General features: G+C 40.5%; 2 protein-coding genes across 5 annotated transcripts in view; one reads left to right on the top strand and one right to left on the bottom strand.

Moving 5' to 3' along the window:
• LOC145436101 (actin-related protein 10-like) overlaps positions 1-5,594 on the bottom strand; it is a 126,603-nt gene extending 121,009 nt beyond the window's left edge. The window contains exons 1-4 of one of the 3 annotated variants that reach the window (XM_080313398.1): positions 4,388-5,594; positions 3,135-3,349; positions 2,832-2,984; positions 1,560-1,688 (exon numbers count right to left, since the gene is read on the bottom strand). In XM_080313398.1, the coding sequence (XP_080169524.1) occupies positions 1,560-1,688; positions 2,832-2,984; positions 3,135-3,349; positions 4,388-4,508 (618 nt within the window). In that variant the 5' untranslated portion in view covers positions 4,509-5,594. The remainder of the gene's footprint in view (positions 1-1,559; positions 1,689-2,831; positions 2,985-3,134; positions 3,350-4,387) is intronic. The other 2 variants (XM_080313392.1, XM_080313385.1) reach the window with 2 other exon arrangements.
• A 3,243-nt stretch (positions 5,595-8,837) lies between these two features.
• LOC145448785 (uncharacterized) lies at positions 8,838-12,344 on the top strand. Of its 2 annotated transcripts, XM_080327238.1 has the most exons (4): positions 8,847-9,572; positions 10,346-10,498; positions 10,668-10,798; positions 11,149-12,344. In XM_080327238.1, exons 1-4 carry the CDS (start codon positions 9,396-9,398, stop codon positions 11,363-11,365), a joined length of 678 nt encoding a protein of 225 aa, XP_080183364.1. In that variant the 5' UTR covers positions 8,847-9,395; the 3' UTR covers positions 11,366-12,344. The 2 variants fall into 2 exon arrangements, with proteins under 2 accessions (XP_080183368.1, XP_080183364.1); XM_080327242.1 differs by lacking the exon at positions 10,346-10,498 and having other exon boundaries at positions 8,838-9,572.
• Positions 12,345-12,714: the final 370 nt, after the last annotated feature.

Here is a 12,714-nt window from a genome sequence, read left to right as displayed (position 1 = left end):
TTTTGCTATTTACGGCCGTATTTCGATTACTTATGTAGCCTCCGGCCGCATTCCAGACATAAGCCATGATGAACGAGCTGGGTGGCGAATACGCATGTTGAACACACGTCGATTACCGCCCCGGAAACTCCGGATTAATCCACTTTCTCATTTCGGCTTGCTATAAGCAGGTAAGCACCGAAATCGCGAGTGGCCATGTTTTAAAACGTTATCGTCGCGCGAAGCGTTATCGTCATTGTTTTCAGTATATTCCATAATACCATCAAATATTTATCCTTTATCAGCCCATGTGATTGGATTCACTGAGAGTTGACGGAGGTAGTTTCTTCGGAAATTTAGGGCAAGTTGCACATGACCACGCATCTTCGGGTGGACCCATTGCTAGGGCTAGGCAAAAACAAGTACGATACCAGAGTGATTCGATTCTGAATCACGTAATATGCTTCGAGTCGAGTCGAACTCATTATGACGTCATAGCAGAATGTAATATGTCAAAATTCAAATATGTACCTTTTATGAGACCACAAAGAATATAATGCCTGTTATCCATCAAATTAAAGATACTTTGGTATTTTTTCGACCATACGGATTTCATTGCACTTGGTGACAATATTGTGGGATAATCGTGACCTCGTAAATGTGTTTATTTCCAGTAACGTTCGCAGCTTTGTACTATACGTTTCGTATGCTATGATACGGCCAATCAAGGTTTCAAGGCTTCCACAATGATAATTGTATCGAAACTATAATTTTCGTTGATAAATTAACTTTCAGTGGCGAGGAGCGTATAATTTCAGCACTCGAAAAAGTCGCATTTTACTACTCGACTCGAATCATTGTGCCCAACCCTATCAATTGCTATTAGTTACTTTGTTGCATGTTGTTATTTCTTGACCTCCTATCAGGATAGTCAGGAGGCTATAGTGGAAATATATTGGAATCGCCTAAACGTACCAGAAACAACTTTCCTTCACGAGAATCACACGATTCCAAGTTGGTATTTCTATATGGCGCTGGGGCAGTGGGGCGCATCATTTTTCTATGCTGTTCGCGTCTGTACTGTGGGGCTCAGATTGCAAAGGGCGCTACCATGAACTATAGCATTGAAGAAAATTTCCAGATCAATTAAAATTCACTGATTCAAAAATTCAATTTGCCTGTTGACGGCCGCCAACACATACTAATTAAATTACGTGTCATGGCCGCACGCCCGCAGCACAGGTTGCCCACCCCTGCACTAGAGCTACTCTTGAAAATCCGATCAGAAACTGTATGAAATTAGTATATTTTAAATGAAAACTATTCGATATCACCCAAAAAGCGTTAAAAAAGTTGTTTAACAAAACTGATTTCGAAACCGAAACTGAAGATGACCTGGGCTCGCACTCGCTCTAGTGGCTGACTTGGACTCGGACATGACTCGGCAGTGAATTGAAAATGACTCGACTTGACTCGAGTAAAAACTATAAAAGTGAGTGTGACTCGTGAGTCGGAACCTTGCAACTAGGTTATGGCCCTGCCGCTACTGATCTGAACACCGCTGGCTGTCCTGTACAAACCCTGATGTCTTGTATGACTGAATGCGGGAGGTCTTCCGTTATTTTCACGGGATTTCCGTCTTGCGTCTGCATCAGCCCGCCGGCCCGGATGAAAGTTTGAATCTGTCGGTGTATGGCGCGTCCCGCAAGCTGTCAAGGAGAGTTGAACAGCTTTTACAAATGATATTAGAATTAATATCATGTAGCTACCAAAAGTAGATTACAATGAGAATCATTGAATTGTCGACAGCTTGGAGATTGAATTAAATTTCACATTAGAAATAAATAAAACATAAATTGAGCTCAGTTCATATAAGACCAGAATTCATTCTCATGGACATGGACAGGACAACTTTGTCGGTTAATAGGCCTACGGAATGCAAAATGATCTACGTTTTTTCACAGAAGAGATAGAGAGAGTTCAGTTTGGTAATCAAATAAATGCCATAGATGGACCGCAGGACGACTCTTACTGTCATCGAGGCTTGGTGCCCATAATTTAACATGACTAGACCAAGTTTTTGCAGCTTCTGCAACTTATTTTTACAATTTCCAGCAGCTTCCTGAATACTCAGAATTTGGGTAGTATGGTGTTTTAAGCTGTTGGAGGAATCTTAAATTGCAACTTTTCTTCATTTCTTCATGGAACTCTTTTTGATTTATTATGCAACCAACTTTTTACTGGAAATATGCGGCACTAAATGTAAATAAATCGTTTGATTATTTCACCATCGTTCAAATTTGAGGTCCTTTCTGATTTGACGTACATTCAGGCTAGACCGCCGAAAATTATATTATCACCGGGCCAATTTTTTCAGGCTATTGATTTTGTTGAAGTCGCCAACATTGAGTTTTGCTACGGTGCTTTTGACACGATTGATACGATTTGAGTGTCTCATACCCTAATAATTTCGAGGAACTTGTCCATAAATGAAACTTTTTAGTGGAACTTTTGCAAAAAATAAGTGCAGCTTTCCAAGGATTTGACTTCAACAAAAACTTGCCCAAAACATGACATACCGGTACATAATAAAGAACACAAAGAGAAGAAAACAACAAACAAATAAAGTGCACCAGTTATATTTAGTAGTTCTTCTACTAGCATAACATGGACAGATAATTTAGTTATCTTAACAGAGGCTTTCTTTACATATTACAGCGAAAAACTAATAATATTGTAGCGTTTCAGTACAATAATATTATATTCCTAATTCTAGTTTTAGGAAGGTGCATAGATGAAAATAAATTCAGAACCATAGATACAATAACAGTTACAAGGTTGCAATTACTCACAGGAGCGGAACGCCATGCCCATAATATCGGGGTGCCTTCAATGATCGGCAATGCGACCGATTCGTACTCAGAGCTATCCAATACCAACGCAGTATCGGCAGCAACAGTGTAACTGGTTAGTAAGTGATGTGGTGCGAATAAGATGGATGGTGCCTGCAACAAGAAGATAAATATAAAATGAACGAGCATCACATATCACAGTCAGCATGCTATCATACAGCGCAATTCATTGCTGAAAGCTGACTGATATTCCACTGCCTGGAGAACTAGAGGAGGCCTGGGGAATGGTATCAAAATACTCACGCTAAAATGAATCAACAGCACTTCTGCGATAGATTCCCGAAATACAGTCGGATTGGCGAAAGATTCGCAAACGATGACCCTACGGTTTTTCGGGTTGACTTGAAGAAATTTGAAGTATAAATATTCGAAAAACGTCTTCAACTTCCTGATAAGCAGCTTCTTGTCGATTTTGGGCGTCTCAAAGATATCAGCAAGCAACGGTTCATCTTGATGACCTGAAAAATACACAGGTATTAGACCAGTGACAGTGGTTCTCAGCAGTCAGCAGGGGTACCCAGGGGTTAACTCGTCGTCCAGACACACACACCCGACTCACAGAGCAGAAGTGACACTTGATCTGAATTGAATATTTATGATCATATTATTGCTTAGTTTGAAAATCATGTTTTGATGGTTATGTTCTTTTAACACTGTTGTTGATGTACCGTACCGTACATTTTGCGCAGGTAATAATGCGGGAGTCCAGATTTTTGTTTTTGTCACTAGGACAACATTTGGGGTTCGCAGCAGGCTTGCAGAAGGGTTCGCCATGATGTTAGTACAGGTTAAGGATCAGTAAATTATACTGTTACAAAGTTGGCATTCTCTGCTGCGCTGCAGCCAGTAAAAAGGCACTTTAGCCAATTGCAAAATATTATTATCAGATTCACCGTATCTTTGCTTGAGCCTCAAATGGGCCTAGATGTGCTACCAACAGTTCACTAATGAATACTGAACAAATTATATATTTCGCCTCGGAATCCAGAACAGGCAAGTACAATATATGCATGCCTCCTTATTGTCCAATTACTATATGTAGCCTATTTACATTGTTTAGCATAAGAGAACCCATCGTTTTACCAGTTTGACGGACCACAACTGTGTAAGACAGTGTAACACTAATTTGCAGACATTCAGTCAGTTGTCGAGCATCTGAACAATACACATTCTACTGATCAGGCACTCGAGATTACTGGACCAAGATCTGACATATTTATTTCGCTTACCGAAACATGTAACTTTATGTTCAGCGCTAATTGTCATTTTTATGTTGTATAGGCCTATATACTATAAATTCAGATCACTCTTATTTTACATGTTAAACTCCAAGTCCAAAGGTGGGTGTTTTATTGAAAACTACTTTCGTTCCGGCTGCTTCTTTTCACGAGTCATCGGCACAATAAGGGGATACAAACAGATTAAAAAGCACAACCAAAAAGTACTTCCCGAGTAATCTAGTGGCACAATTCGACATTCGTCAACTCTGAACTCACCATGGATTTTAAGAACTGTGGGGACGATGGCACGCGGCGCAGGTTCCCCAGCAATCCCAACTTTCGTATATGCCTGCCCTATGTCAAGCACCACCGCTGTAAGGGGTTGATGCAGTGGCATAGTTAATTTATAGTCACGTTGCTCACGTATTAGCAGAGTTGCTGAAGATGCTGAAACTGCGAAAATTCGGCGTCAGCGACACCAGCAGTGTTGCCAACTCCGGATGGAAGAAAATCGCTAAAACTGGTGTTAAAAATCGCTAGATATTGAGAAAAAAGCGCTAAAAAATAGCGCTAAATCTGCATTGATTGCTAAAGGTGTTAAATTGAACCATAATATCAATACATTCTTCTCAACTATATTTTACTCGTCTGGGTCCTAAGTCACTTATCATATTTCCTGTTAATAATACGTACGAGCCATCTCTAAGCGGGACAAAACGTGCAGTGCATTTCTATAAAGCAGATCGCTTTGCGCAATGATCGCTCTGCGTCACCACTGACCAGGTTTGCAAGCATAACCGCTCACTATATGAGCGTGCCTTGCTCGATGCGTCCGTGAATACGTGATGCGATGTACCTTGGAAATGCGCTTGACATCTCTGAACTGTGTTGGGGTAGGCTACTTGAACACGACATGCGACTTGACACACTTGTACACGACATACGAGTTGACCAGACACAACACGACTTGAACCGAGTTTGCCAGCGACTATAAGTGGAGGCCTTGAAGGAAATATTCCGAGGACCAACCCGGGGTATGAAATTTAATTAAACTGGTCTTAAACAAAAGCTAGTGTCACACTGATTACGGCAATACGAATTAAATTCTTGTCAAGACAATGGAGCGACCTCAAAACAGCCCCCAAAGTCGGCATTGATCAGAAAAATCGCTGGACGAAATTGGTCATTGTTATGTTCATTGTGTTGCGATGGTGCCATTGTTGGAGCAATGCCGGTTTTCACACTTTTAGGGCTGTTTCGGGGTGGTTCCATTGTCCTGACGAGATTTTAATTTGTATTTTCGAAATCACTGCGACACTACCTTTCGATCAAGACCAATTTTATTAAATCTCAGCGCTCAGGTCGCCAGATGTAGCACTGTCAATTATGCTACTTTTAAATTACTCAGCAAGAAGAGAGACTTTTTGCCCATGCGTAACCGCCGGGAGTTGCGTATCTATCCGTAGGTTAGTAATCTATAATTTATCATCGTAATCCGCACTCTGGTGGCCGGTAAAGTCAATGCCGTCGTCGGTCAGAACTGATTTTTATTAGTTATTTTCGGTAAAAAAGCGCTAAATACTTTTCAAAAATCGCTAGATTTATCGCTAGGCGCTAGATCCATATTTTTTGGCGCTAAACCGGATGAAAAATCGCTAGATCTAGCGCGAAAATCGCTAAATCGGCAACACTGGACACCAGGCTAGCAACTGTTCTCAGTGTTGCCAACTCCGGATCGCTAAAACTGGTGTCAAAAATCGCTAGATAGCGCTAAATATTGAGAAAAAAGCGCTAAATCTGCAAAAGGTGCTAAAGGTGTTAAATTGAACCATTATATCGATATATTCTTCTCAGCTATATTTTACTCGTCTGGGGCCAAAGTCACTTATCGTATTTATAGTTCATAATACGTAATAGTCATATCTAAGCGGGACAAAACGGCAGTGCATTTCGATAAAGCAGATCGCTTTGCGCAACGATCGCTATACCGTGAACACTGACCAGGTTTGCAGGCATAACCGCTCACTATATCAGCGTGCCTTACTCGATGCGTCCGTGAATACGTGATGCGATGTACCGTGGTTATGCGCTTGACTTCTTCTCTAAACTGTGTTGGAGTTGGCCTACTTGAACACGACATGCGACTTGACACACGTGGACACGACATACGACTTGACCCGTCACAACACGACGTTGAAACGGGTTTGTTTTCCACTATAAGTAGAGACCTTAAGAAAATAATCCGAGGACCAACCCGGTGTATGAAATGTAATTAATCTGGCCTTAAACGAATGACCAGACATTGGAGCAACCTCAAAACAGTCCCCAAAGTCTGGAAATCGGCATTGATAAGAACAATCGCTGGACGAAATTGGTCATTGTTATGTTCACCGTGTTGCGGCGGTGCCATTGTTGGAGCAATAATGCCGGTTTTCAAACTTTGAGGGCTGTTTCGGGGTGCATGGTTCCATTGTCCGGACGAGATTTTATTTTGTATTTTCGAAATCACTGCGACACTATCTTTCGTTTATGGCCATTGGCCAATTATATTAAACTTGAGCGTTCAGGTCGCCAGTTTTAGCACTGCCAACTATGCTACTTTTAGATTACTCAGCAAGAAGAGACACTGTTTGCCCATGCGTAACCGCTAGGAGTTGCGTATCTACTACTACCGATCGGCAGGTATTAATCTATAATTATATATCATCGGAGTCCGCACTCTGGTGACCGGTATAGCCAATGCAGTCGTCAGCCAGAACTGGTCATTAGTGGTTATTTTCGGTAAAAAAGCGCTAAATAATCGCTAAATACTTCTTCAATAATCGCTAGATTTATCGCTAGGCGCTAGATCCATATTTTTTGGCGCTAAACCGGATGAAAAATCGCTAGATCTAGCGCGAAAATCGCTAAATTGAAAACACTGACTCTGTTCTGCCAAACAAAATATTTGTGGTAATGTGAAGCACAACAGTATGTCATGTGAAGCACTTGGTGTGAAGCAATGCAATTGATACTATCGAATGTTAACCGCGTATTTGACATTTATTTATACAATTTTCATCATTTCAATACACCACAAGACTGTCACACAATTGAATTTAGGAGGGTGTCGATACGACTTTGAGTAATCTTCGAAATCAGACACCCACCTGGCCTAGGCTTTGCGATGTAAAAAAGGAGGCATGCACAGTTGCACATCGAATGAAAAGTAAAAGAAGATAATAGAAAAGGACAAGTAACGAAAAATGGTGCCATGTGTCGGAAGACGAGATCGATATGTCAGGTACTGGTCCAGTAAACTAGAGGATTAACTAGTATCTATTCAATAGAAAGTCTCTGTATTTCAACTTGAATGTGGACAGGACATGCTCGATGACTGTCGGATAGCCAGCGAGATACAGCATGTTCCAAAAATCAGGTCTTCTGGCATATTTGAGAGAGCGATGTTCTTATTTTTGTCTGCCATATGTCGTAGTTGGACGGCGTGGGCGCGCGTGTGTCGTACTTATGCACTTTTGATACCGAGGTTAAGAAGTTATTGAAGCTATCGGGCAGTGGCCGCAGTGGAACTGATACATAAACTCGGTCTCACCGTGAGAAGCCGGTTTTAGGTGGCTTCACACTCCGTGCCATTATTTCGCGTCAAATGTAGTGCTCGGAATCACAACGCTTTGCCGACGCGTCACTTTGCATTTCAACGACATCTTTGAAACCTCCTCATGTTCTCTGCGGATATGGATACTCACCTCCTCATTTATGCAACCTCTTGGCTACCGCACCCCCTGGGCTTACAGAAAACAGTTGTGTATTGGCATCGCTGTATGGATCTTTGAGATTGCAAATGAAAATACAGAACTAATATAGCTTGTTGGTGAAAAAGGTTCCCGACCCCTGACATTAGGATGTCATGCGTTTTAATTGAAATTTCCCTGTGCTCTTCTCAATACCTTTTCATTAGACAATAAGGGGGCGAGCGATTTTGTTGCGATGGGCCATGGGGCCCGCGTCAAGCACGTTGAGAACAACTGTGAGTTCAATTAAACATTTCCAAACCGCACGAAGCCACTGTTGCGCTTATTGGGAGTCGGGACGATGTGAGTTAGGATCGAAAGGCAGTCATTGTATGGCCTTATGACCATGGTATGACTAATCTGCACGGCACAACGTCTTTGTATTGAGCCTTTTCGTGGAGGCGGTAGAATCAATTGAGTCTAATACGATGACATTGCAATTGTTAGGTCGGTCGATATTGCATTGCTTCGACTGAATTGACCGCGTAGAGTCGATATATCAACGTATGCTCCAGCGTGCTTACCAGAATTATTTTAGCACTGGTCACTTACAAAATATACCTATACCACATAGTCATACTTAGTCAATGTGTGATGGTTTCCTAGTGTAAAGTAGGCTCTCTTATATTAGCCTACTACCAGTTATGCTGTTTCTCTTGCCAGTATAGTAGTCTGACAAAAGAAGAATTGAAAGTTTGCTAAATGACTATTGTTTATCAAGCAATACCATGGTAACTCGGCGAACGAAACTAATCAGAGAGAGAGAGAGAGAGAGATGGAGAGAGAGAGAGAATCGTTCTTCGTATACATTACATATCAACGTTACACTACAAAAATGTAACAGTGAAATGCGACATGCTAGGTAGACGGGAGGCTCGATATGATAAAGTCTTCAGAGCCGAACCACCCAGGACAGGAGTAATTTTAACAGTCGATAAGTAATAAAATAAAATAAAATTAACTAACGAACGAAAAGAAAAACAAAGACACAGTATCATTGACCAATTCGAAATACAATGCAAATACAAATTTAGCGGTAGTTGGAGATAAGAGAATGAAAACATTATTTTTTTAAAAGCACAAGAGTCTAAATTACGGCGATTCGGTGGCAGCTTATTCTCAACATTGAAACCAATAAAACTTATATTGAATTTTGTACTGTAGACTGGTAGAGTGGTGTTGCACAGACAGAGAAAGTTAGAAGAAAATCTGGTATGATGTTGATTGGTATCTGAAGGTATCTTGAGCAGATTATCAAAATATAGTGACAATGTCTTCCACTTTCAATATTCCAACGCAACGCTTCGATACATGCTATTACAATTTTCATATCTAGATTTCCGACAGAGTTCGTATTCGTATAATCAGGGTGTTACATGTTAGTTGTTGGTATTAAGAGACAAAAAGGAAGTAAATAAACCCTCGGACTCCATTTTATTTCAGTTCGACTGCATTCCTGTGCAATTTGAATAGGTTTGTGTGTTTCTAGTTATATGGATGGCAATCGAAGCTCACTATTGCCAGAGTACGAATTCCGGATTCTTCGGAAGGAGGACGTAGCTGACATGTTAAATGTCTTGGGGGAGGTTTATATGAACAGCAGCCCCATTGATTCGTGCTTGGGACTCCAATCGAAGGAGTTGAGCGCAGCCAGAGTCACCACAGCACACGTAAGTCACCACAGGACACGTATTCAAACGAACCCTTATATAGGATTCGTTCATAGGTAAGTCACGCTAACTCGCAATGGCGTACGATTTGGGGCATTACATGAATACGAAAAAAGAAAATAGGCACAGCATTCGCAGTGGCCAAGTTTAGTCTTCGTTATCTCAACGTAGCCTAATCACCAATGAATACTTGGACAACATTTAAAATCTCAACTGATACTGACACTATATCCCCTTATGTTTACTATTGTGAAAATGCGCACCATCGCCGAATGTATTGGCCAGAAATGGTCCTGTAGAACGTAGGTCTACAACCCTTAAAGCCTGCACCGCATACATCGTGAAAAGCCTGAAGCCTAAATTTGATGGCTATTTACAGGCTATATGCTATATGAGCCTTGCAGCTTTGTCGATGTATGGTGAATATATAGTGAACAGTATTTAACGAAAATCCGGTATAGAAAGAAGTAATGTTTAATTTCGTCTTAAAATAAACCTACTTCTCGATGATGTCGATGATTTTGCTCTCCATGCGATTCCACAGTAATATCGCTTGACGGTGAGGTCGTGAATACCATGCAGTTTTACAAGCATGTTTTCGGGGCTCGAACTAAGAATCTACTGCTCGTAGAACCGTATTTGTATTACACTCCACGACAATATGCTACCTTGTTGATATCGACATATGTTTACTTCTATTTGAGTAAAGTTTGATAATATGATTGTAATAGCAGATCAGAACGCTGCCGCAACTATATTATAACATTATGTAGGACGCTGTGGAGGACGGGCGAAGTGTTGGTGCTTTCGAAAGACGCACAAATGACTTGGTTGCGATCGCAATGGGCACAATAGGAAATCCGAGCCAACTTTATCAAAACCGGGATGATGGAAGAATAGACTTTCGAATAAGACAAGTCATGCATGTAGCCTATATAAGTATAGTGTTACATATCACTTGATATTCATTTAATATTAAGCTTATTTAAGTGCACATATTGATTTATTGGTTAAAGCATATCTACATATCAGAGCACTGATCCGCAGGCCGGTACATCCGGATTTGCTCTTGCATCAGTTCCTTTATATTTATAGTGTCTGCGATCATTGTTGCCTTCCGAAGGAATAAATGGCATCACAGGTGACAAGGACTATTTCTTTATCGAAGGATTGGCCTGTCAAATAAGACACGCGGGAAGAGGAATAGCTACGGAGTTGTTTAAAAGGTAGCGCTTCGTATACGCTGTCGTTATGCCTAGTGATAGTGAACCAAACGCTAACTTGCAAGTTTCGACAATTATAATTATAAAGGTAAATTACCTCGGTACATCTATCCGAAAATGAGTGGTATTTCTACCGGATATAATAATGTCACACGTCACGCCAAAGCAACCAATGCATGACCTATATGATTGCATAGTTCATATGCAGTTTAATTCACTCAACTCGATTAGTTCGATATCACTATGCTCGAAACGGATCATTACAACTGATGCTTCATTTGAAATCGAGTCCTCAAATAGTTATACTCATAACCTCTTATTGTGTCATCTAAAACTACATTCATTTTGCTTAGAATGGAAACGATCGCCTGTGAAAAGGGTTACGATACGGTTTTGGCAATATCTCCAAGCTATTACGTTCAACGGATTGCAGCAAAACAAGGATACGTATCATTGAACGAAATGCTATTTCGCGACTACGTTGATCCCTTAACAGGGAACAAAGCATTTGAAAACATAGAGGAGCCCCATCAGACAATTTCGCTCTTAGCTAAATACAATTTGTGTTGATTTGAGGAAGTATATATAGGCCACGCTCTTTAACAATGGTAGGCCTACTCATAAAATTCGTGCTAGAAATACCTACAAAGTATATTGCCTTGGATAAAAAATTGCGGATATGTTATCCGAAGAGTAACGATGTACGGTACTTCTAATTTTCCTGAGTACTCAAATTGGTTTGTTATGTTTTAGGCTACTTACATGTCTGCTTTTTACAATTTGGATTTCAGGAAGTTGAACCTAGTTTTGGGATATACGATCTACCTATAGTTGTTGAGTCAATAGCAATTTAGCATTTGTCGTGAAGATAGGCTACATCTTGCAATTCTGAAATTTGGTCGCTATACCCATTCAGTGCTACAAGCATGTGACCTCTCGACCAAATTTAGTTTTTGAAACTGCTAACTTGAGTATGCTTACTTTCATTTTCCGCTTCCACTTGGAGTATAGTTTTGATATATCTCTGAAATTTATACTACTAGTGAAGTTTAGTCACTCTATTGCCGACACGAATGTTGCCCATCGCCATTGCTCTTCGTTGTGTATCTTTCTCCTTTTATATCGCGAATTTTCGCGAGCCTTTTCCGCATGCCAAATGAAACTTCTTTTTATTAGCTCATTACAATACAAAACAGGCCCGTGCAGCAAGGGGTCTGCAGAGATACTTTGTATGGTCTACGGTGGAATATGTCGCTAGCCCTGTTGGTTCTCAACAAATATGCTATTAAAATAAATTGTATTGAAATACTTTTAGAAGATAGCAACCAACAGTCGACTTCTGCCCAAGGTGTTCAACATCGATGTAGCAAGTGAGGCATTGTAGGCCCACGGTAGCCTATATTTTGACTGCCATGGAAACACAGACGCCTCAATCCTTATGAGTAGGCCTATTACTGAAGATAAATTTTAATTATACTCATGTTAATTGACTTAATTAATCTTCGCATTAAAATACTTACTCACAAAACACTCTATAATAAAATGACACCACACTGTAAAAAATCTGGTAGATTTACTGGGAAATCTCTGTAAATTTTGCAACGAATTACCGGTCGCAGCCTATTACTGGGCGTAGCTTGTAATTTTACATTTTGATATGCAATATTACCTTAATTTAGCTGTGAAGTAAGTTACCAAAATTTCTTCGCAAAATTACTGACAGTTACTCGTTACTGCAGTTTACCAGGCTATTGGCAAAATTGATTAGCTTCAAAATCGCTGCAGGTGATTTGACCTGATTCAACCTCGTTCGCGAGACTATGGGGTCTGTCATACGGAAATTGTTGGCCCTAGTACCAATTTAAGTATAGTAGACCTACATAGTAGGCTACAAGAAACAACTGACAATCGTAGCTAAT

Source organism: Botryllus schlosseri, chromosome 1, assembly GCF_051294905.1.
Source record: "Botryllus schlosseri isolate E-star chromosome 1, Bs_hap1, whole genome shotgun sequence".
NCBI classification, from domain to species: Eukaryota; Metazoa; Chordata; class Ascidiacea; order Stolidobranchia; family Styelidae; genus Botryllus; species Botryllus schlosseri.
The sequence above is the reverse complement of the archived record's forward strand: the minus strand, read 5'-3'. Positions and strand labels throughout refer to the sequence as shown.

Coding starts and splice junctions, on each gene's coding strand:
- LOC145448785 (XM_080327238.1), top strand. CDS start 9,396: ATGGATGGCAATCGAAGCTCACTATTGCCAGAGTACGAATTCCGGATT. Junction 9,573..10,345: donor CCAGAGTCACCACAGCACAC/GTAAGTCACCAC, acceptor AACATTATGTAG/GACGCTGTGGAGGACGGGCG. Junction 10,499..10,667: donor GAATAAGACAAGTCATGCAT/GTAGCCTATATA, acceptor TTATATTTATAG/TGTCTGCGATCATTGTTGCC.